This window comes from Mytilus trossulus, chromosome 2 (assembly GCF_036588685.1).
Source record: "Mytilus trossulus isolate FHL-02 chromosome 2, PNRI_Mtr1.1.1.hap1, whole genome shotgun sequence".
Lineage (NCBI taxonomy): Eukaryota > Metazoa > Mollusca > Bivalvia > Mytilida > Mytilidae > Mytilus > Mytilus trossulus.
This window is the reverse complement of record NC_086374.1, coordinates 68,822,452-68,845,671: the sequence shown is the minus strand read 5'-3', so window position 1 is coordinate 68,845,671 and position 23,220 is coordinate 68,822,452. Positions and strand designations below refer to the sequence as shown.

The window sequence follows — 23,220 nt, the reverse complement described above, 5'->3', positions numbered from 1 at the left end:
GATCGGTAGAGATTTTCTTTCTGTGTCGCTTGACTTTAATAGGATTAAGGTGACTGTTTTAGACGTTCTGTTAGTGAAATTAAATCTACCATTAGTTTCAAAATATTAAAATCGACATTTAAAAATATTCGTAATCTAATTATTGAATGCATTGTTCGCTAGCTGTTTTACTCACCTATTTTTCATACTGGCATCGTTAATTAACAGAGTTATGCATATTCACCTGTCATTTTAATAATGTCATTTATTTCATAACTTGGTTTAATTGATATTTATTACAATAATATGCTTTAGATATCATACATGTCATTCTTTTATCTGAGATTTCTATGTATTTGAAGAGGACATTTGATAAGTTAAAATATACTAATAAGACCTACAGGAAGCATCAGAATTGTATAATTTCAGATACATATGTGGCTACTTCATTACATTATTACATATTATTTTTCTATTTATTTATTACACAGTACAAACATACTTATTAGTTCTTCTTTAATATTTCAAAAATGTGTTAAGTTATCTTTACTGTGATAGATTATTGCATGCATGCACCTTAACCACGCGTTACTGTACATGGTACATTTGTATATGTGCAAGTACGTTATAGAATACAAATAGTAAGCCAAATGTACAGAACAATCGTCCAAAAAAGAAGAATAATTATAACAGACAACAGGGTAAAAAGGAATAGAGAATAATATAGTGCTAAGATAAAAAAAAAAATTAGAGAAAAATGAAAAAAAAAGAAAAGAGAAAAATAAATTATGGAATTAAAGAATTAAAGAATACAGCATTGAAGGACACACCCTCGTGTAAATTAAGGTATTGGAGATGAGGGCCCTCATGGGGTTTTTGATTATGTGATTACTTGGCCGTTTTTTTAATGATTATTTTATTATTAAGCCAAATATTTCATGATTATTTGATTACCTAGGATTGTATTTTTAGTTTATGATTATTTGATTACTAAAGATAAGCAAATATTTAATGATTATGTGATTATATTGGCAAAAAAATGGTGATTATGTGATTACTAGAACCCCCCATGAGGGGCCTCGGAGATATGAAAATGAACATCAACATTGCATAATTCCAGACACATATGTGGTTAGTTTTTATTTCGCATTTTAAAGGTGCAATATTTTTTACACAAAAAAAAAACAAACATGAAATTTTATAGTTATACCCTTTTCTTTTATTAAATGTTATAGTTTTTAAGCTGTATTGTGATATTTTAGTACGTGAACCTTATGGCATACATGTTTAAGTTAAGATTACTTTCACACCTATTTTAAAAAATGGACTAATCCTTAATTCTGTATACATACTATTTCTTTAAATAAAAACATTAACATTATAAAAGAGCCGATTAAAAGAATTAATAACGAGATCTATATCAAGGGACAATACAGTGAAATGAATACACACTGCGATATTGATTTGACAACTGCCATTTAAACCAGAGAAATATTTGTGAAAGTTTATTGTCTACGAAAGTATATTAAATACTTAATTGTAGGCTAAAAGCAATTTAAATCCAATTGTCGTCCAACATGATAAAACATTAAGTGGCATGTTTGAAAATCAAGTTAAAATCAATAACTTCCAATTTACTTGGGAACAACTTTTATTAACGGTTGGAATTAGATTAATTGTGTTTTCTGATCAGACTGAAACTTCCGTTACAATTGCGATAATAAATATCATCCAATACATTCATTTGACCGCAACCATTTCAAATGGAGAGGGGGTCCCAACCCATGATAAAAAGGGGGAGGTTTCCAACTATATTTCCCCATTAAAATGCAATTATCGTCCAAAAAAGGGGGATTCCAACCCCCACCCCGTTTCCTGGATCCGCCACTAGACCTATTCCAGGTACCTAGATCTATAATTCTTTAGTTAGTTTCTTAATAGATTTTTTTCAAAATTAAGATGAATACATTTTGTTTTCATCAGTTTCGGTTCTCATATACAAATAACACAAATGATCCTCACACTATACCATATGTTTACCTAACATTCGTATAATCACCGTGGTAAAACTGATGACCGTAACTGCATTCACGGTCATCCCAAGATGTCGGACAAAAATTAGGTCAGTTTCTGTATTGTCTGTTTAAGTGTTTCTATATCATTTTCTTTACAATGAATACATTGAAACGATGTAAATTTATAAAAGAATCACTCGGAAATTACTAATAACTTCCGAGAAATGTGCATGAAACGGGAAATTCGATTTGAAAAAATCGCTCAGATGACCGTAAATCATAATCGAGATGACCGTAACAGAATCAGCGATTCATAACAAGGGTGACCGTAATTGCTTTTAAGATGACCGTAATTTGTAAATGATGACCATAACTTTTAAAGGATGACCCTCAATTCTAAGAATAATCCGTATTTATATAACTACCTTTTTGTATCAAATGATTAATCGTGTTGGTATCAACATATTAATATGAGAGTATTATCCTATCTCCTATAGGTAGAAGAAAATAAGTCGTGCTTTAAGCTCAAGGAACAGTAAATGGAATATGTCGCGGATTTTGCTAAAAATTTGCATACAACCTTGGCTCGTTGAACTACAACTGAAAATCGAAAAAATAATACATTTATCAGTTTTATTATCTGAAAAATTGCAGATTGATTTCTGTTAATATGGGCGAATATTTGTATAGAAAGCACATAAAATCCGCAAAAAACATCTAAAATTTGTCTTTAAATCGCCATGTTTCTAATTCTACTCCATAGGTTTAGGTTTTTCTTAAAAACCTATATGTTGTTGATACATAAATTTCTGTTTTAATGATGCAAAATAAAGATAGGGTCACCGACTTCGTTTTACGGTATTCATCATTCAAAGTTGCGTTCTTTGTGAAAACATCCAACAAAACGTCGAAATAATCGTAACGTTATCGCGTTGCAGGCCGTAAAACGTTGATTTTTGACGTTTTTCACTACAAACAAGGTAACAAATTGATTGTTAGACAAAAAACGGAGTCGGTGACCCTATGATTATTTTATATCATTAAAACAGAAATTTATGTATCAACAACATATAGTTTTTTAAGAAAAATCTATGAGGTAGAATTAGAGATTTTGCGATTTTAAGACAAATTTTAGAAGGGTTTTCGCCGATTTTATGTGCTTTCTATACAAATAGTCACCCATTTTGTAAGAATTCAATTAGTAATATTTTAAATGATATCTCAATTTAATAATGCATTTTTTTCGATTTTTAGTTGATTCAGAAGTTCATCGAGCCAGAGTTGTATGCCAAATTTTACTGAAATCTGTGACATAGCCCATTTACTGTAACTTAACCCATTGATATTATATCGTCTTCCATTTTTTCGTGCAAATAAAATAACAGAAATATTTTGAAAATATTATACGACTAAACTAGCTCCAGCAAAGTAGATCCTTAAAATAGTCTTGTACGAATAGCGTACCACAAGGCGGAACGTTGTCAATACAGAAATGTTATTCATAGTCAGGATTCTACTTCTTCAAAATTGTCTCCCCATTACGCCAGTTCATGCTCACAATCGTAGAAATGGAAGCCATTGTAGGGATGACGCTCTGCCAATTTTGCTCTTGAAAACTGATAAATTTATCCACATAGTACCATTACGATCGATCGGTATATATCAGTTATATCTTAAAAGACAAATGTATCTACATGTACTAGCTAATGAGCATCAGTTAATGATCTTGTCTGCATTGATTCAACTTAAGAATATTGTCTGTTCGGATGTCAGGTGAAATTTTGAAATATTCTTAAGCATTTAAAAAAATTCTAATTAAATATTTCGTGCCGTGGAAGGGCCGACTAAACATTTTAAGTGGTTGAAGATTATAAACCCTAGTTATCACACACAAGAAAGTCATATTTTTTCGAAGATATCTATTTTCATCATCCAAATTAAAAGACTGACGTCAAGTACTTTTAGAAAATAATAGCTATTCGAACACACCTACTCTGTTTTTGTGATTCATTAATAGGTATTTCACTTGACCAATATATTTCATCTTTTCGTACTGTGATTTTTTGACGTTATAAAATCAACCTGTAGCTTTGGTATATAAAAATGATAGAATCTGAAGTGAGATGCTAATATCAAATACTCTTGCTTTGTAAGACAAAATATACACCAAACATGCCCTAACATAAAAAGGTGCACTCGACTTTCCGATACAATCGTTACCTATTTTGGGGAATTTTTTCATGATTCACATAATGATAGGACAGACACGAAATTTTTTGAACTGAAATATTGATAATATGTTCTCCGTCCGTGATAAAAAAAAATAAAAAAAAAATATCAGATTATAGATATAGGAAGATGTGGTGTGAGTGCCAATAAGACAACTCTCCATCCAAGTAACAATTTAAAAAGTAAACCATTATAGGTTAAAGTACGGCCTTCGACACGGAGCCTTGGATCACACCGAACAACAAGCTATAAAGGGCCCCAAAATTACTAGTGTAAAACCATTCAAACGGGAAAACCAACGGTCTAATCTATATAAACAAAACGAGAAACACGTATATGATTACATAAACAAACGACAACTACTGTACATCATATTCCTGACTTAGGACAGGTGCAAACATTTGCAGCGGGATTAAACGTTTTAATGGATCCAAACCTCCTCCCTTTTTCTGAAACAATAGCATAACATCACAACATAGAAAAAACACACGATAAAATATCAATTGGCAGACTTAACTCAATCAAAAAACGTATGATTACACAATGAACGAATAAATTTGATCTGCGATATCTGAATACAAATGCGCAGTTAATTAAATATTATGCATTTTCTACATCAAATTTATAGATACCCATGTCGTCGACTTAATATCTTATGTAATAGATACATTGAAAACTTATGCAAATGGCGTTTTTAAAACAAAACACTTCGTAATTGAGAAGAAAATTGTCTTTTTATTTGTTTCTATTAACTTTTTAAAATTTTGTAACTATATTAAACATTACAGTAAACATTTATCGCTTTCTCGATAAACAAAGAGCTTCGATTATTTTGTTCTATTTCAAAAGTGTCTCCGCCTGCATATATCAAGACAAATTAAGATTGTAATCTACTTCCTCTGAAACCATACACATGGGCTCGATTACCAAATATTCGTATGTATTATTAATGTTTGTAATGCTCCATTTATTGGCATTACGTTTTTCTGGTCTGTGCGTACGTTCGTCCGTTCGTCTGTTTGTTTGTCCGTTTGTACAGCTTAGAGTTAAATAAAATTGAAACTTAGTACACAATTTACCTATGGTATGATCTTTTTAATTCTAATGCCAAATTACAGTTTTATCCCATTTTCACAGTCCACTAAACATAGAAAATGATAGTCTAGATGAGGAATCCGTGTACTAGGGATAAATTCATATTTCTTCAAATTTTCGTCGTATCGCTGTCAATTTGTGTTAAAATTTTAGCGTCGTTTTCAATAAATATTTCATTGTTTACGAGAAATATGCAAATTAACTATCAGTGTCATAAATCCAAAATACGGCCAATTATATCATAGTTTAAAAAAAGAAATTTATGAAACATATTTATATCCGCTAACCGAGCCCCAATTGAGATCGACAAACTCAACAAAAAAGCTTTGAATACAATACGGATATTTCTTAGAATTGATGGTCATCCTATAAAAGTTACGGTCGTCCTACATAAATTACAGTCAGTCTTTACAAATTACGGTCATCCTTTACAAATTACGGTCATCTTTTTACCAATCACGGTCATCCTTGTTTTATGTTGCGGTCATCTTGAAAATATTTTTATTATGATTTACGGTCATCTTAACGATTTTTTCAAATCGAATTTCCCGTTTCATGCACATTTCTCGAAAGTAATTAGTGATTTCCAAATGATTCTTTTATAAATTTACATCGTTTCAATGTATGATTTGTAAAGAAAATGATATAGAAACACTTTAACAGACAATACAAAAACTGACCTAATTTTTCGTTCGACATCTTGGGATGACCGTGAATGCAGTTACGGTCATCAGCTTTACCCCAGTGATAATAAAGATAAACCACACAGTATTATGAGTATATACAATTGTATTATTATTTTATTTAGGAGCCAGCTGAGTATTATATATAAGTGTATAAATTTTGCTACCGCTGTATGTCATTTCACTTGAATTTTTCTGCGTTTTTCATTAAAATATTATTTGGAAATGTAAATACATTTCGTTGTTTGTGCCAAGCATAAATGGACAATGTTCTAGGTTTGAGAACTTCAACTACGAGGATGAGTCAATTGTAGAACCGTTTTACTATTGGGATTCCTTTATCGTTTGTAAGGTCTCAGTAAACGTGTTGAGGCCGTACTTTAACCTATAATGGTTTAATTTTTAAATTGTTATTTGGATGGAGAGTTGTCTCATTGGCACTCACACCACATCTTCCTATATCTATGAGTTGTGTGCGCGGAAATTTTCCTATTGGCTTGCCAAAGATAGTTTTTGTATTGGCGATATGTTTGTTCCTCCGTTCATTGTATTCACGATACAGTTTGTAAAAAATAGAACAAATCGGTCTTTTAGATACTTTAAATATATTCCATAATTAACACTTTGTTCTCAACTTTTCCGAATTAAAGCACTTATTGTGCTTTTTATGATTTTAACTTTAAAAGTTTTAAAGATACAATTAAGATGTGGTATAAGTACCAATGAGACAACTCTCGATCAAAGTCACAATTAGTAAAACGTAAACCATTATACGTCAAAGTACGGCCTTCGACACGGAGCCTTGGCTCACACCAAACAGCAATCTATAAAAGCCCCCCAAAACGACAGTGTAAAACCACGCCATCAGGAAACCAACGGATTATATATATACATAAAACGAGAAACACTTATAAACCACATCAACGAACATATTATTAACTATATTTCATTCCTGTAGTGTTCTAAAAGAGGGGCAAAATATACCAGAGGGACATTTAAACACATAGATCGAAAATAAACTGAACTGACAACGCCATGGCTACAAAAGAAAGAGACAAATAATAGTACACAAGTCAAAACACATAAAACTAAAGACTAAGCAACACGAACACCATCAAACACTACGGGTGATTTCAGGAAGAGTAGGCAGATCCAGATCCTGTTCCACATGTAGCACCCGTTGTGTTGCTCATGTTATAAATGTCTAACACTCCATGCCTATGCTGAATGGATATGATTAAACTGGTTCCGTAGAAAGAAATTGTTCTGGGTTTTTTTTCTGATTTCAGTCAGGTTTTTTTTTAAGAATAATTTTTACCTTCATGTAGCTTCATTTTTGTTCTAAGGTCTCTCACATCTGTAGGATGAGAAGACTCAACACAACTACATGTATCAGTTTTAATTATTACAGTATACTAATATGAAATTGTGGTATATTCTCGTAAGATTTATCCTCTGAAATTGCTTTTGGCATTTTACTCAGTATTAAAAGAGTTGCTACTCTCATTTTTAGATACAGTTTCTGTTAACCCTAGTGGAAGATTTTTTTATGTTGATTTCTAAATCATTATTTCTTTCTTGATGGTCTGGTTGTTTACTATGTGATCTTTTTGGATCAGTGTTTGTATCTTTTAATGTGAATACTGTGATTTTCTTAACTAATTCGAGAAGTTGTGGAAAGTCATTGACACCGAATAAATCAAGTGTTTATAAACAAATGATGTGTAACACAAATGTTTATTCTCTGACTGGCTTTGAGATAGTGTCGATGGAGTATGTCAACTCGGTTATTTCTTTTAATAAGAACACTGTGTTTTCATTCAGGATGGTTCTGTGTAAAAATGTAAGTGTTTAAACAGGCACTATTTAAAAACTTTTCCCTTTTCAATTGTTAGAATAACAATGTTTTAGGTAGTTTGGTCGCTTTAAATTATATTTTTTACACTGGGGTAATAAAGGTTTATAATGTAATTAAGGTTTGCATTTTTTTTTTGGGGGGGGGGGGGGGGTATGGGACTGATTCCAATGGATTCCAAAGAACACGATTACTATATCAATAGAAGAAAAACAATGCCATTTTGTCCCGTCCAAAGATAGAACAATTCAGAAAAGGATGTTTCATTAGATGTTCAATAAGACAACTATCCAACAGAGACCACAGGACGAAATCGTTAACAACTATGTATCACTGTTGCATAAAACATTGATTTAATTTCCCATACATAATCTTTAAAATATTTGTAACTGAATGCAATTAATCAATCATTCCAAACTTTAAAATGGATGACCGAAATATGAATTATTTTTGCGATACTTATATCTACAACCAGAAGAGAAAGCATTATATCTGAAAGGGTTAACGTAATTGTAGAATGTGTCCATAGTACATGGATGACCCACTAACACTATCATTTTCTATGTTCAGTGGACCGTAAAGTTATGGTAACAAATCTAATGTGGCATTGAAATTAGAAAGATTATGCATATCATATTGATTGGACTTTAACTTCTTAAAAAAATACCTTGACCAAAAAAAGTTATCCTGACAGACAGACGAACGATCGAATGAACGGACGGACCAGAAAACATTATGTCCATAAATGGGGCATTATAAATGGGGCATACACGTTTAAATGTAATTATACCAAAAACGAACAAAATGAACTGAAAGGATCTTGCTACCTATTATTTTAACGAAACATATCAAATTCATGTTTAAACAGTTTAGAGTTCAAAAAAATTAAAAAATTACAAGATTTTTTAAACTTTAAGATTTGTGATTTCACACAATAAGAACAAATAAATTAGCTATTTCCCGCTATCTCTTCGATGTCAATAAAAATATTTGTCCCTCCTGAGGCTTACAACCCGTATACATTGATACCTTAATTGCAGGGTCAATTACGAAGTTGGTACTATTTACTTTTCTACATTGGTTAGAGGTATAGGGGGGGGGGGGGGGGGGGGGGTTGAGATCTCACAAACATGTTTAACCCCGCCTCATTTTTGCGCCTGTCCCAAGTCAGGAGCCTCTGGTCTTTGTTAGTCTTGTATTATTTTAATTTTAGTTTCTTGTGTATAATTTGTATATATTAGTATGGCGTTCATTATCACTGGACTAGTATATATTTGTTTAAGGGCCAGCTGAAGGACGCCTCCGGGTGCGGGAATTTCTCGCTACATTGAAGACCTGTTGGTGACCTTCTGCTGTTGTTTTTTATTTGGTCTGGTTGTTGTCTCTTTGACACCTTCCCCATTTCCATTCTCAATTTTAAATAAATTATTATAGGCCAATATGGGAATAAACACATTTTTGAAAATATATATAAAAAAGAGAATTATGGTTGAGGATGAAGGGTTGCTGTTGTTGTTAAAAGAATACATTTAAAATACCGGTATTTAAACAGATTCAACATGTTGTATTGTTCTGAAACAAAAAAACAAGTTTTACTACTGAATAATGTCTACTCCAGAATAAGACATGTAACTATTGATGGCAAGTCTAGCTGCATTGAATTGCGTTTTGAGAAAGAAAGAAAAATAGCATCACCATCAACCATCAACCATCGAAGCCATGATTTTGACTACAAAACTTGTACTTTTCAATTGTACAATTTAATGTGATACCTGTTCAAATTTAAAGTCGGAAATATATGAATTATTCATCATCTAAAAACACAAATAGGTTAAGTTAACTATACATTTAAATGCACACTTTTACGTACTCCAACACGTTTTTCAAAATATATATAAAAAAGAGAATTGTGGTTGAGGGCGAAGGGTTGCTGTTGTTGTTAAAAGATTAAATTTAAAATACCGGTATTTAAACAGATTCAACATGTTGTATTGTTCTGCAACAACACACAAGTTTTACTACTGAATAATGTCTACTCCAGAACATGTAACTATAAATAGCAAGTCTAGCTGCATTGAATTGCGTTTTGAGAAAGAAAGAAAAAAATAGCATCACCATCAACCATCAACCATCGAAGCCATGATTTTGACTACAAAACTTGCACTTTACAATCTAGTGTTGACAAATATCAATTTACTTGTGCTTAACGTTATTAAATTTTGCCTATCTATTGTCTGGATTATTTAGTTTGTCCGTTTTCCCTCCGTTATGTTGACCGACTGCATTATTTGTTTGAAGTAAGAAGAAAGAGAAATAACTCTGACTTGTTATTTCGGTATAAACCCACTCGAACGCAACGCCAATTTCTGTACGATTTTATGTGATACCTGTTCAAATTTCGGAAATATATGAATTATTTATCATCTAAAAACACAAAATAGGTTAAGGTAACTATACATTTAAATGCACACTTTTACGTACTACAACTGTGTGCAAAAGTTGTGTACACAAATTGATGATCAATAGTGTAAGACAGAAACATGGACAAAATGATGGACAGCGACGAAGTATTATTTTTAGCAAAAGCAAGTGGAACGGTACTGATTTCGTCTGTTGTGCTTTATGTCGCATGGAAAAAAATAAGAGGCAAAGCTCCCAAGTAAGTCACATTCATTAGATTATTTCATCAGCACTACATTTAATGTAATCGTGTTTGTACATTATACATGGTATATATATATATTATTAAATTTATAATAAGATCCATTTTGTTACAACCTGTGATCAATTTTATTTGGCAATCGCCAATGGCAGTCAGCAGGGTTAAAGAACATCAGTTGTTCGACCTGTTAGTCAAATGCGTTTTGTTTAAATATACTTTTTCACTCTTTTGGTCTTTTGGAAAATGTTGTTTGTGCTGTTTTTAGACCCTTCTACAACGAAATTTGTTTGACATGCACACGTATAAAAATTGCGGTTTTTATCCAACGCAGTCATAGGTTTGAACGTAGTTTTCAATTTAGACTCGTATATATATATATATATATATACTGTCAGTCTGAGCATCAAGGGCATCAAGATGTATATATAAATGTATAATTTTAACAATAACACATTTATTATGATATATACATACGAGGAGTTGATCTCATTAACAGAAAAGAGAATAAAAAACGTAAACATTAATAAACGGTTTTATCGTGGTGATTTCTATAATATGATAAATCACTTGAGGGGTATGCCACGCTTTTCTTGTGAATTATTTTTAGTATATGGAATCATATGGGGATGTATAGTGTTTATGAATGAATAAATGTGAAGATGTGGGATACAGATGGTTAAAAAATTAAGTCTGCTTCAAATCTTGATACATGCCGGTTGAAGAGCCGATTCAACTTCCTACATAGTACGCAATTTGTTCTTTTTTCAACTTTAGGAAGAATCATCCTCGAGATACAGTTATACTTCATCAGTTTGAACGAGGTCCATATGCACCAAGTATGACACCATATGCTATTAAAGTAGAAACTTACCTCCGTATGGCAAAGATTCCATATAAAGTAGGTATATCTGTTATTTTAAAGATACAAATGTGTTATAGATTATCGTTGGTTATCTCAACGAGATTGATTTTCTCGCTTCAGCCAGTCACGGCGAAAGCGAGAAATTCAATCGAGTTGAGATGACCAATGATAATCTGTTTATCGCTCTTTTGTGCATTTTTCTTTTGATCTTTTTTTTGTGATAATTTTCATATCATGCTCCTCGCTTGAGATGGAAAAATTATCGCTAGAAACTAAGGAGGCCACGTGGCGTTGCTAACGAAATTGACATGAAATTGACAACGTCGTCATAGGTAAAATAGCGATAAACAGATTATCATTGGTCATCTCAACTCGATTGCTTTATTCACTTTCACAAGCGAGAAAATCAATCTCGTTGAGATGATCAACGATAATCTATAATTATTAATCGAGAGTCTTACTTATCAGTCTGGGGAATATATGGAACACATACTTGATCTATATCATATGGTAAACAAAAATAATCTTCTCTTTTATTAACATTTTTAGAACAAAATCAAACAAAGAAAAAGTGATATTTCTTTAAATCTGACGATATTGTCAAATTCAGAAACGCAGTATTTCATATTCATTTTTTGATAGGTAGCTGGTCATATTAAAATATACATGAGCTAATAGGTACACTACACGAAAGCTTTACCGTTTGAATACTAGTAGTAATATCCCGTTTGGTAAAGTTTGATTTTTTTCTTTGACGATACTGGACGAGATTTGAAAAGCAAATTGGCATCTTGACCACTTGATTTATGTATATTAGTGCCTTATGTAGACTCAGTCGCAAGGCACTAACCGTTTGCTATTGAGTCAAACTCAATTTACACGGAGAGAAAAAACACCAACACAATTAATACTACACTCACTTTAATATATCATATGTCTATAGTGAATACATGAGCGAGTATTTTTTGTTTAAGTAAAAGTATCTTTTTATATTTCATATATACTGTCGCTTGTTTCAGAATGAACACGGTTTCACTCCCAGCAAAAAAGGAAAATGGCCATGTATTGAATACAATGGAGAGGAAATTGCAGATTCTGAATTTTGTATAGAATATTTAAATAATAAACTAGGAATCGATCTGGATAAAGACTTTCCAGCAAAGGAAAGGGGTATAGCAAGAGCTTTTCAGAAAATGTTAGAAGAAAACACATACTGGTATGTCAATTATTCAATAATAAATTATATGTTTTGTGACATATATACGTACATGTACAAAATGTATGTCAGAATAAAATAACATAGTACTTTTAAAATAGAAAATGACCAGTATTTTTGTACTCAATGACTTGAGAAATCGCCTTGTCCCCGAAAAAGTTCATAAGATATTTGTAAGATAAAAAAACAAGTGTGGACACAGATGAGTGTGGATGGTATGTTTGGATGTTTGTTAGATAACCCTCTGTCGAACCTCAGGAAATGATGAAAGTCACCATCATCCCTTTGTTGATTATTTAATGTTTTTTTTTTAAAAGGTTCCAAAATACTGTTGTTTGAGTAATACTTTTTCTATAGATATTAATTATTTACTTGATAATGAATTACTTTGATAATTTCCTTTTGTCTTTTCTTCTTTGGTAATGGTTTTAGAATTGATCGGCATAAAAATACCCGTCTTTTGACTATGCATTCTTACATTCATTACAGGGCATGCGTACTAGATAGATGGGTATATGATGAAGACTGGACATCTTGTAAAGTCATGAAAATTCCAACATTAACTGGTTATTTTATCAGACGACAAATGAAGAAAATGGCGTATGCCCATGGAATGGGACGACATACTCCAAATGAGGTGTACCATATTATGGAGCTTGATTTCAAGGCTTTATCTAATTTCTTAGGTAAAGTGTTATTCAAAGTGTTATTTATTTATAGCATTGCTCACGTGATTAGGAAACTTAGATTTCAGCTCCCTCAGACAAAATTGATCTTACAATGTAAATGAATTTGGCTGTTATATTCAGGACCATTTTTAGGTGTTATTTTCATTTTTATGATATTCTAGAGTTTTGCCCCTTCACAAATGGAAAAATTGCTGCATTTTCCCCCTCAAACTTAAGTTGGCTCAACAAAATGTTTTGAAACTGATACACAATGCTGACTACTACAAAATCAGATCCAGTATTCTTACAGTGTCACTTTTATATGTACTTTGTATGTTTGCCATGATATTTTCAGATTATTTTTAACTGATTAGTTTGCATTTCCCCTTGGTGTCTTTCTTCACCCTTTAAAATTACATTGTAATGTAGAAATTGGAGCTTGTAATTTTATTTCAAATTTACATGAACTTCTGTTTTAGGTAACAAAAAATTCCTCCTAGGAGACAAGCCATGCCAAGCAGACTGTAGTGTATTTGGTCTGATTAGTAATGCTTACTGGCAATCGTTCGGAACTCAAGTAGAATCAACAATCAAAAGTATGTATCATATTTCTAAATGTCATGATAATTCTTGTATGTGCGACTTCCGAATGAAAATTTTCAATTCAATAAAACCTAAAAAGTATATGATTTTATTGATGCACTTAAAACACTTTTATTTTTATTTGAATGTACGACATATTCATACCAGCACGTATGTTTTTTCATCTTTAATTTTTGAATACTTTTATTCTTATATTTGATCTCCCAGTTGATTGTAAATTTCAGTAGTATGACTTTAAAATGGATTCTAGTCCGTTCGGATAACGTATCGTATTACAGCAAATAATCAATCTCCCATACAGACAGAGTAAAAGTCCTTTCCTCCTCAATTGAGGAGGAAAGGACGATAACTCTGTCTGTATTTGAGATTGGCAAATAATGTCATGAATGATTGATGACTTTTTCTTTATTTCAAACTTCCTAGTAATTATACCTTAAAGTTTTGTAGCATATACCCCTTTTGATTCTCTATTTAGGATCTAACTATGCATACTGTCGTAAATATATCGACACTACCATGACTGTCAAAAAGCTTCCAACTAAAATTTTCATTCAGAAAAAAATCCATTTTTTTTCTTCTTCACTTTTTTAATATAAATGAACAATATGAAAAAATTGAAAAACCGTTTACTTATTCTTTATCAAAATTTGCATGTTCCCCCAAATACACAAATACAATTGCCGACATATAAATAATGTCAATAAAGTACATTGATAACCATAGGAAAACTTTTGATGCTCAGTAGTTGTCGTTTGTTGATGTGGTTTATAAGTGTTGTTCGTACTCTTTTTTCATACAGATTTTGATCTCGTTGCTTTTCTGTTTAAATGGTTTTACACAGCCTGTTTTACATTAGTCATTTTGGGGCCTTTTATAGCTTGCTGCTCGGTATGAATCAAGGCTCCTTGTTGAAGACCGTACTTAGACCTTTTTGATTAAATTTCTTTTATGTATTGTGACTTGAATGGAGAGTTGTCTCATTGGCACTCATACCACATCTTCTTATATTTATGAAATTATTTAGAAACCTATTGTTTATTTTCAGAGTACAAAAACTTATGTGATTATTGTGAAAGGATGAAGGAGACGTTCTGGCCTGACTGGAACGAATGTATTACGCATGGGGGTACAAAAGAGGCGACGAAATGATTATTGGTTTTGTCATGAGCTAATTTGTACATACATGTATTGCATTGTGTTAAAACGTGGGTACATCATTCTTGCTTTCATATTTAATACTATGATCTTGTTGTTGTTACCTGAAGTGGATTGATTAGGTTAATATCATAAAGAAAAAGGTTGGAAAGGCACATTAAAGCTAATCCTTGATATTGAAAAAAAAATCGTCCTTTTAAAATTATTTCATTATTATCTAAAAATGAATAAAATTATATTATCTTGACATTTCAGGCAAAGAAATCAATATTCGTAGGGATGACCATGTCACTATGACATAATAAAATTTCGAATAGGACTTATTTGCTTAAAATCCTGCATCGGGTTCATATTGATTATTTGTTAAACCATCTTAAAATGTATCAATTTGTGATAAGACAGTAGTGGATAGGAGGGGAGTGGGTTATAATCCTTGGCTAGCGAAGATTTGGGCTGTACAACTAACCGTTGATGTATAACATTAAGAATGGAAATGGGGAATATGTCAAAGAGAAAACAACCGACCAAAGAGCAGACAATAGCCGAAGTCTTCAATTCAGCTTCCTTCAGCTGGCCCCAAAACAAAAATGTATTTTTAGCTTAGTGATAATGGACGTCATACTAAACTGCTAAATATACACAAGAAACTAACATTAAAACTCATGCAAGATTAACAAAGGCTAGAGGCTCATGAAAATGGACAGGCGCAAAAATGCGGCGGGGTTAGACATTTTTTTTTTTGAAATCTCAACCCTCCCTGAACCTGATTTGTTTTAACATAAGCAATACGACGGGTGCAACATGTGGAGCAGGATCTGCTTACCCTTTCGGAGCACCTGAGATCACCCCTAGGTTTTAGTTGGGTTCGTGTTGATTATTCTTTAGTTTTCTATGTTGTGTCATGAATTCTATTGTTTGTCTGTTTGTCTTCTTTCATTTTTAGCCAGGCGTTGTCTTTTTTTCTCGATCCAAGATGACTGTCCCTTTGGTATCTTTCGTTCCTATTATCTATACATCTAGCTAATTTGTCACGAACAAATCTCGCTAAGCCTTATTTGTCTCAACTTTTATATTTTTTAAAGATTGGGAAATAGTTTGCGACGCCTTATTTCTATCTCTGGAGGGAATTGCTCGTTGATACTATTTTTAAGTTGATATGCTCGGGTTAGAACATGTTCCAATTATTTTCTTCAGACTGATCTGACAACAATTGGGTGTGCTCCATTTCTGCCGAATCTGTGTACATTTCCTCTTTGCCTCATAGTCCTCACATGGATGACAAGTTAGACCGTTGAAAACCAAGTTATTTTTCATGCTAAGGCATTTCAGGTCTAGAATGGTTTCCTGCAGTTCCTTGATGATCATGAATTTTCATGTATTGTGTTTTCCTCAATCTGTCCAAAATTAACTCTATTTGCGTCCTATTTTCTATAACTTTTTCAACAACTTAACGAATGCCTGTCAAGCTGTTTTCAATTTCTTTTTAGAAATATCGCTTTGCTCTCCAAACCAAACTGCGGCCGACATGTGTTTTGCAGTTTTATTCATACCCAAAGGTGTTGAAAAAATAAATTTGACAGTTTTTGCAACGGCTATTACATAGCGAGATCGTAGAATCCAAAAAGTCTACAATTTTCACCCTTTTTAATTTAAATATTTTTTCATTGTTAACTCAAATCTAGACGAATTTGTTATTGCACCTTGTTCTTTGAAGCACGAATTAAGTAAGGGATATAACTTGGGTTTCTTAGACTAACCACCATCCGCACGCTAAACCCTCGCTAAACCAGTATCAATTTATATAATAGTTGAAGATGATTGAATTATAATTCATAATCTAAAAATAATTTGTTTACCTATAGACATTTATAAAATATAACTTGGGTTTCTTAGACTAACCACCATCCGCACGCTAAACCAGTATCAATTATAATAGTTGAAGATGATTGAATTATAATTCATAATCTAAAAATAACTTGTTTACCTATAGACATTTAAAAAACACACTTTTATGAACTCTATCTGTGTGCAAAGTTGTGTACGCAGATGCTAGTATAACAGACATATTAAAAACATGGAGAACGAGAATGTATTGTTTTGGTCAAAAGCAGCTGGAACGTTCCTGGTATCGTCGGCAGTGCTTTATTTCGCCTGGAAAAAAATAATAAGCAAACCTCCCAAGTAAGTTAGATTCTTATTCACATAATTTCATCAGCTCTAAAAGTTTATCTTTTTTGGCGCGTTATTTACTGAACACCAACATGATCAAGACAGATATTATTCATAGCAAGTTTATATATATATACGGGATGTTTCTGAAGTGGAAACAAATATTTTAAGTGGTTCGAACGTTTACATAGTATATTAATCATGTGCGGTTTATATAAAACATAAAACATAACATATTAATAGTAATTTATTTAGCAATCTTAAGTTGTATTCAAACAATCATAAAAACAAACTTCAGCACTTCCGAAATGTATTTTTATCAGTATCAATGTTCATGTAAACCAGAAAAACACAATGCAATTTATTATTTTAATTTATAAGTATGAACATATGAAGGAACTCCATATACTTTATAATGTGATGATCGAAGTCATATATTTTGATTTCGAAACCAACACTTTTTTTAGCTCACCTGCTCCTGGGTCAAGTGAGCTTTTCTCATCATCCATCTGCGTCCGGCGTCGTCCGTCGTCGTCGTCGTCGTCCACCGTCGTTATCTTTTACAAAAATCTCCTCTGAAACTACTGAGCATAATTTAACCAAATTTGGCAACAACCATCATCGGGGTATCTAGACTAAAAATGTGTCCGGTGACCCAGCCAAACAACGAAGATAGCCGCCATGGCTAAAAATTGAAAATAGGGGTAAAATGTAGATTTTTGCTTATATCTCTAAAACCAAAGCATTTATAGCAAATCTGACTGGTAGTAATATTGTTTATCAGGTCAAGATCTATCTGCTCTGAAATTTTCAGATGAATCGGAGAACCCGTTGTTGGGTTGCTGCCCCTAAATTGGTAATTTTAAGGAAATTTTGCCATTTTTGGTTATTATCTTGAATATTGTTATAGATGGAGGTAAACTGTGAACAGTAATTATGTTCAGTAAAGTAAGATCTACTAATAAGTCGACACGATCAAAAAGATCAATTGACCCCTTAAGGAGTTATTGCCCTTTATAGTCATTTTTTAACCATTTTTCGTAAATTTTTGTAATCTTTTACAAAAATCTTCTCTGAAACTACTGAGGCAAATTTAACCAAACTTGTCCACAATCATCATTAGGGTATGTAGTTAAAATACATGTGTCCGTTGACCTGGCCAGCCAACCAAGATGGCCGCCATGGCTAAATATAAATAAATGGGGTAACCTATAGATTTTGGCTCATAACTCTGAAACCAAAGCATTTAGAGCAGATCTGACATGGGGTAAATTTGTTTATCAGGTCAAGATCTATCTGCTCTGTCTGCTCTGAAATTTTTCAGATGAATGAGAGAACCCGTTGTTGGGTTGCTGCCCCTAAATTGGAAGTTTTAAGGAAATTTTGCCGTTTTTATACGACCGCAAATTTTTGAAAAAAATTTCGTCGTATATTGCTATCACGTTGGCGTCGTCGTTGTCGTCGTCGTCGTCGTCGTCGTCCGAATACTTTTAGTTTTCGCACTCTAACTTTAGTAAAAATGAATAGAAATCTATGAAATTTTAACACAAGGAAAGGAAGGTTGGTATTGATTTTGGGAGTTTTGGTTTCAACAGTTTAGGAATAAGGGGCCAAAAAAGGGCCCAAATAAGCATTATTCTTGGTTTTCGCACAATAACTTTAGTTTAAGTAAATAGAAATCAATGAAATTTAAACATAATGTTTATGACCACAAAAGGAAGATTAGTATTGATTTTGGGAGTTTAGGTCCCAACAGTTTAGGAATTAGGGGCCAAAAAGGGACCCAATTAAGCATTTTTCTTGGTTTTCGCACCATAACGTTAGTATAAGTAAATAGAAATCTATGAAATTTAAACACAAGGTTAATGACCATAAAAGGAAGGTTGGTATTGATTTTGGGAGTTTTGGTCCCAACAGTTTAGGAATAAGGGGCCCAAAGGGTCCAAAATTAAACTTTGTTTGATTTCATCAAAATTGAATAATTGGGGTTCTTTGATATGCCGAATCTAACTGTGTATGTAGATTCTTAACTTTTGGTCATGTTTTCAAATTGGTCTACATTAAGGTCCAAAGGGTCCAAAATTAAACTTAGTTTGATTTTGACAAAAAATGAATTGGTTGGGTTTTTTGATATGTTGAATCTAAAAATGTACTTAGATTCTTGATTATTGGCCCAGTTTTCAGGTTGGTCCAAATCTGGGTCCAAAATTAAACTTTTTTGATTTCAACAAAAATTGAATAAATGGGGTTCTTTGATATGCCAAATCTAACTGTGTATGTAGATTCTTCATTTTTGGTCCCGTTTTCAAATTGGCCTACATTAAGGTCCAAAGGGTCCAAAATTAAACTAAGTTTGATTTTAACAAAAATTAAATTCTTGGGCCTCTTTGATATGCTGAATCTAAACATGTACTTAGATTTTTGATTATGGGCCTGGTTTTCAAGTTGGTCCAAATCAGGATCTAAAATTATTATATTAAGTATTGTGCAATAGCAAGTCTTTTCAATTGCACAGTATTGTGCAATGACAAGAAATATCTAATTTCACAATATTGTGAAATAGCAAATATTTTTTTTAATTAGAGTTATCTTTCTTTGTCCAAAATAGTAAGCAAGAAATATCTTATTGCAAGAATTTTTTTTAATTGGAGTTATCTTTCTTTGTCCAGAATCAACTTAAATCTTTGTTATATACAATATACAATGTATATTCACTTTTTACTACCAACTGATAAATTTAAATAATCTTTACCATTCAGTGATAACAAGCAGTTTTTTTACATCTTAATATTTTATGATGTATTTAAATGAGTAGTTATTGTTGCAAACTCCTTTAGAATATTTTAATTGAGATTAGTTTTGGAATAAGGGAAAGGGGGATGTGATTAAAAAATTGGGTTCAATTTTTCTCATTTGAAATTTCATAAATAAAAAGAAAATTTCTTCACACTTTTTTTTGAGAGGATTAATATTGAACAGCATAGTGAATTGCTCTAAGAGAAAACAAAAATTTTAAGTTCATTAGAACACATTCATTCTGTGTCAGAAACCTATGCTGTGTCAACTATTTAATCACAATCCAAATTTAGAGCTGAATCCAGCTTGAATGTTGTGTCCATACTTTCTCCAACCGTTCAGGGTTCAACCTCTGCGGTCGTATAAAGCTACGCCCTGCGAAGCATCTGGTTGCTTGTTATCTTTAATATTATTATAGATAGAGATAAACTGTAAACAGAAATAATTTTCAGCAAAGTAAGATCTACAAATAAGCCAACATGACCAAAATGGTCAATTAACCCCTTGAGGAGTAATTGCCCTTTATAGTATTGTTTTCCATTTTTTCGTAAATTTTTGTAATCTTTTACAAAAATCTTCTCCTCTGAAACTACTTAGCATAATTTAACAAAAGTTGTCCGCAATCATCATAAGGGTATGTAGTTTAAATACATGTGTCCGTTGACCTGGCCAGCCAACCAAGATGGCCGCCATGGCTAAATAAAGAACATAGGGGTAACTCTGAAACCAAAGCATTTAGAGCAAATCTGACAGGGACAAGTCAATATCTATCTATTTGGACAACTGGTTGTTGGGTTGCTGCCCCCCCCCCCCCCCCCAAATTTTTCATTAATTTGGTAAATTTTTGTAAATTTTTACCATACACTTTTCTCAGTTTTTAAAGTGCCAAGTTTATTATAGACAGAGAAAATTGTCAGTAGCAAGAATGTTCAGTAAAGTAAGATCTACAAACAAAATTTTGTCATGAATCTATCTGTGTCCGTCATAGACCAGGGTGAGCGACACATGCTCTTTAGAGCCTCTAGTTTAATTTTAACATAATTATATGTTGACAGTTTTAGTTAACCTGGGTTGCGTTCAATATCGTAGATTTTTTTTACTACTGTCAGAACGTGAAGCTAGTCCACTACTAGATCTAGATAGCAGCTAGGCTATCTAAACGGTCACTAGTCAAATATCTACTTAGCCCTTTGTAGCTGCTACGATATTAAGGCAACTCTATATCTTACTTTAAAAAAAGATGCAAACACGCATTAACAACATGCATTCTTTTTTTAGGAAGAATTACCAACCCGATACAGTAATACTTCATCAGATTGGACGAGGGCAATATGCACCCAGTTTGACACCGTATGCTATTAAATTAGAAACTTATCTGCGCATGGCAAACATTCCTTATGAAGTAGGTACAATTTATATAAATTATGTTAAATCTGTGTAATAATCAGGAGCTTTTAAACTTTTAAACTTCTTAATAAATGACTCGGTTGGGTTCTTTGATATGCTGAATCTAAAAATGTACTAAGATTCTTGATTATTGGCCCAGTTTTCAAGTTGGTCCAAATCGGTTTTATTATTCTGATTTGCATTCTACACATTTAGATTCAACACCTCCAAAAAGCGAAAACTCAATTGTAAAAATGGAAAAACTTGCCAACTGCTCAACATTTTCGGGTTATTCACAGGACAACATGTATTAATTGACCCCGATTTGGACCAACTTGAAAACTGGGTCCATAATCAAGAATCTAAGTACATTTTTAGATTCAGCATATCAAAGAACCCCAAGATTTCAATTTTTGTCAAAATCAAACTAAGTTTAATTTTGAACCCTTTGGACCTTAATGTAGACCAATTTGAAAACGGGACCAAAAGTTAAGAATCTACATACACAGTTAGATTCGGCATATCAAAGAACCCCAATTATTCAACTTTGTTTGATTTCATCAAAAATTGAATAAATGGGGTTCTTTGATATGCCAAATCTAACTGTGTATGTAGATTCTTCATTTTTGGTCCTGTTTTCAAATTAGTCTACATTAAAGTCCAAAGGGTCCAAAATTAAACTTAGTTTGATTTTAACAAAAATTGAAATCTTGGGGTTCTTTGATATGCTGAATCCAAACATTTACCTAGATTTTTGATTATGGACCCAGTTTTCAAGTTGGTCCAAATCAGGATCAAAAATTATTATATTAAGTATTGTGCAATAGCAAGTCTTTTCAATTGCACAGTATTGCGCAATGGCAAGAAATATCTAATTTCACAATATTGTGAAATAGCAATTTCTTTTAATTAGAGTTATCTTTCTTTGTCCTGAATAGTTAGCAAGAAATATCCAATTGCACAATATTGTGCAATAGCAAGAAAATTTTTTAATTGGAGTTATTTTTCTTTGTCCAGAATCAACTAAAATCTTTGTTATATACAATATACAATGTATATTCACTTTTTACTACCAACTGATAAATTAAAATAATCTTTACCATTCAGTGATAACAAGCAGTTTTTTTACATCTTAATATTTTGGAATGTATTCAAATGAGTAGTTATTGTTGAAAACTCCATTAGAAATTTGAATTGAGATTAGTTTTGGAATAAGGGAAAGGGGGATGTGATTAAATAAATTGGGTTCAATTTTTCTCATTTGAAATTTCATAAATAAAAAGAAAATTTCTTTTAACATTTTTTTGAGAGGATTAATATTCAACAGCATAGTGAATTGCTCTAAGAGAAGTTCATTAGAACACATTCATTCTGTGTCAGAAACCTATGCTGTGTCAAGTATTTAATCACAATCCAAATTAAGAGCTGAATCCAGCTTGAATGTTGTGTCCATACTTGGCCCAACCGTTCAGGGTTCAACCTCTGCGGTCGTATAAAGCTACGCCCTGCGGAGCATCTGGTTTAATATTTAGCAAGAAAAAATTCCGGTAACACGATTTTTCTTTTATTTATCATGTTTATCTGAAGGATGTTATAAGAGATATCATCTCATGTCCTATGGTGTAGTTTTCTTTTCATCACACAAAATTGGATTTTCCATACATAATTTATACAAAATCGGACAATTTGGCACAACCTGTAGCATGAAAAAAAGTCCAGTGACCCATACCTTTTATTATATATATTTTATTATATATTTAGGAAAAAGCAAGATAAAAACTACATTGGGAAATCATTAAACAATTCTATGGTATACACACTTGTAAGTCTGCTGACAGTTTACACCC

General features: G+C 32.2%; 2 protein-coding genes across 3 annotated transcripts in view; both read left to right on the top strand.

The window, feature by feature from the left end:
• Nucleotides 1-10,248: 10,248 nt before the first annotated feature.
• Nucleotides 10,249-15,046, top strand: LOC134707876 (failed axon connections homolog). Its single transcript, XM_063567983.1, has 6 exons — nucleotides 10,249-10,515; nucleotides 11,293-11,416; nucleotides 12,400-12,596; nucleotides 13,086-13,282; nucleotides 13,744-13,860; nucleotides 14,913-15,046. Exons 1-6 carry the CDS (start codon nucleotides 10,397-10,399, stop codon nucleotides 15,014-15,016), a joined length of 858 nt encoding a protein of 285 aa, XP_063424053.1. The 5' UTR covers nucleotides 10,249-10,396; the 3' UTR covers nucleotides 15,017-15,046.
• A 1,889-nt stretch (nucleotides 15,047-16,935) lies between these two features.
• LOC134707875 (failed axon connections homolog) overlaps nucleotides 16,936-23,220 on the top strand; it is a 36,410-nt gene continuing 30,125 nt past the window's right edge. Inside the window, exons 1-2 of one of the 2 annotated variants that reach the window (XM_063567981.1) lie at nucleotides 16,974-17,203; nucleotides 21,266-21,389. In XM_063567981.1, coding sequence (XP_063424051.1) covers nucleotides 17,097-17,203; nucleotides 21,266-21,389 — 231 coding nt within the window. In that variant the 5' untranslated portion in view covers nucleotides 16,974-17,096. Of the gene's footprint in view, nucleotides 17,204-21,265; nucleotides 21,390-23,220 lie in introns of both variants that reach the window. The other variant, XM_063567982.1, reaches the window with a different exon arrangement.

Coding starts and splice junctions, on each gene's coding strand:
- LOC134707876 (XM_063567983.1), top strand. CDS start 10,397: ATGGACAAAATGATGGACAGCGACGAAGTATTATTTTTAGCAAAAGCA. Junction 12,597..13,085: donor TTAGAAGAAAACACATACTG/GTATGTCAATTA, acceptor CATTCATTACAG/GGCATGCGTACTAGATAGAT. Junction 13,283..13,743: donor GGCTTTATCTAATTTCTTAG/GTAAAGTGTTAT, acceptor CTTCTGTTTTAG/GTAACAAAAAATTCCTCCTA.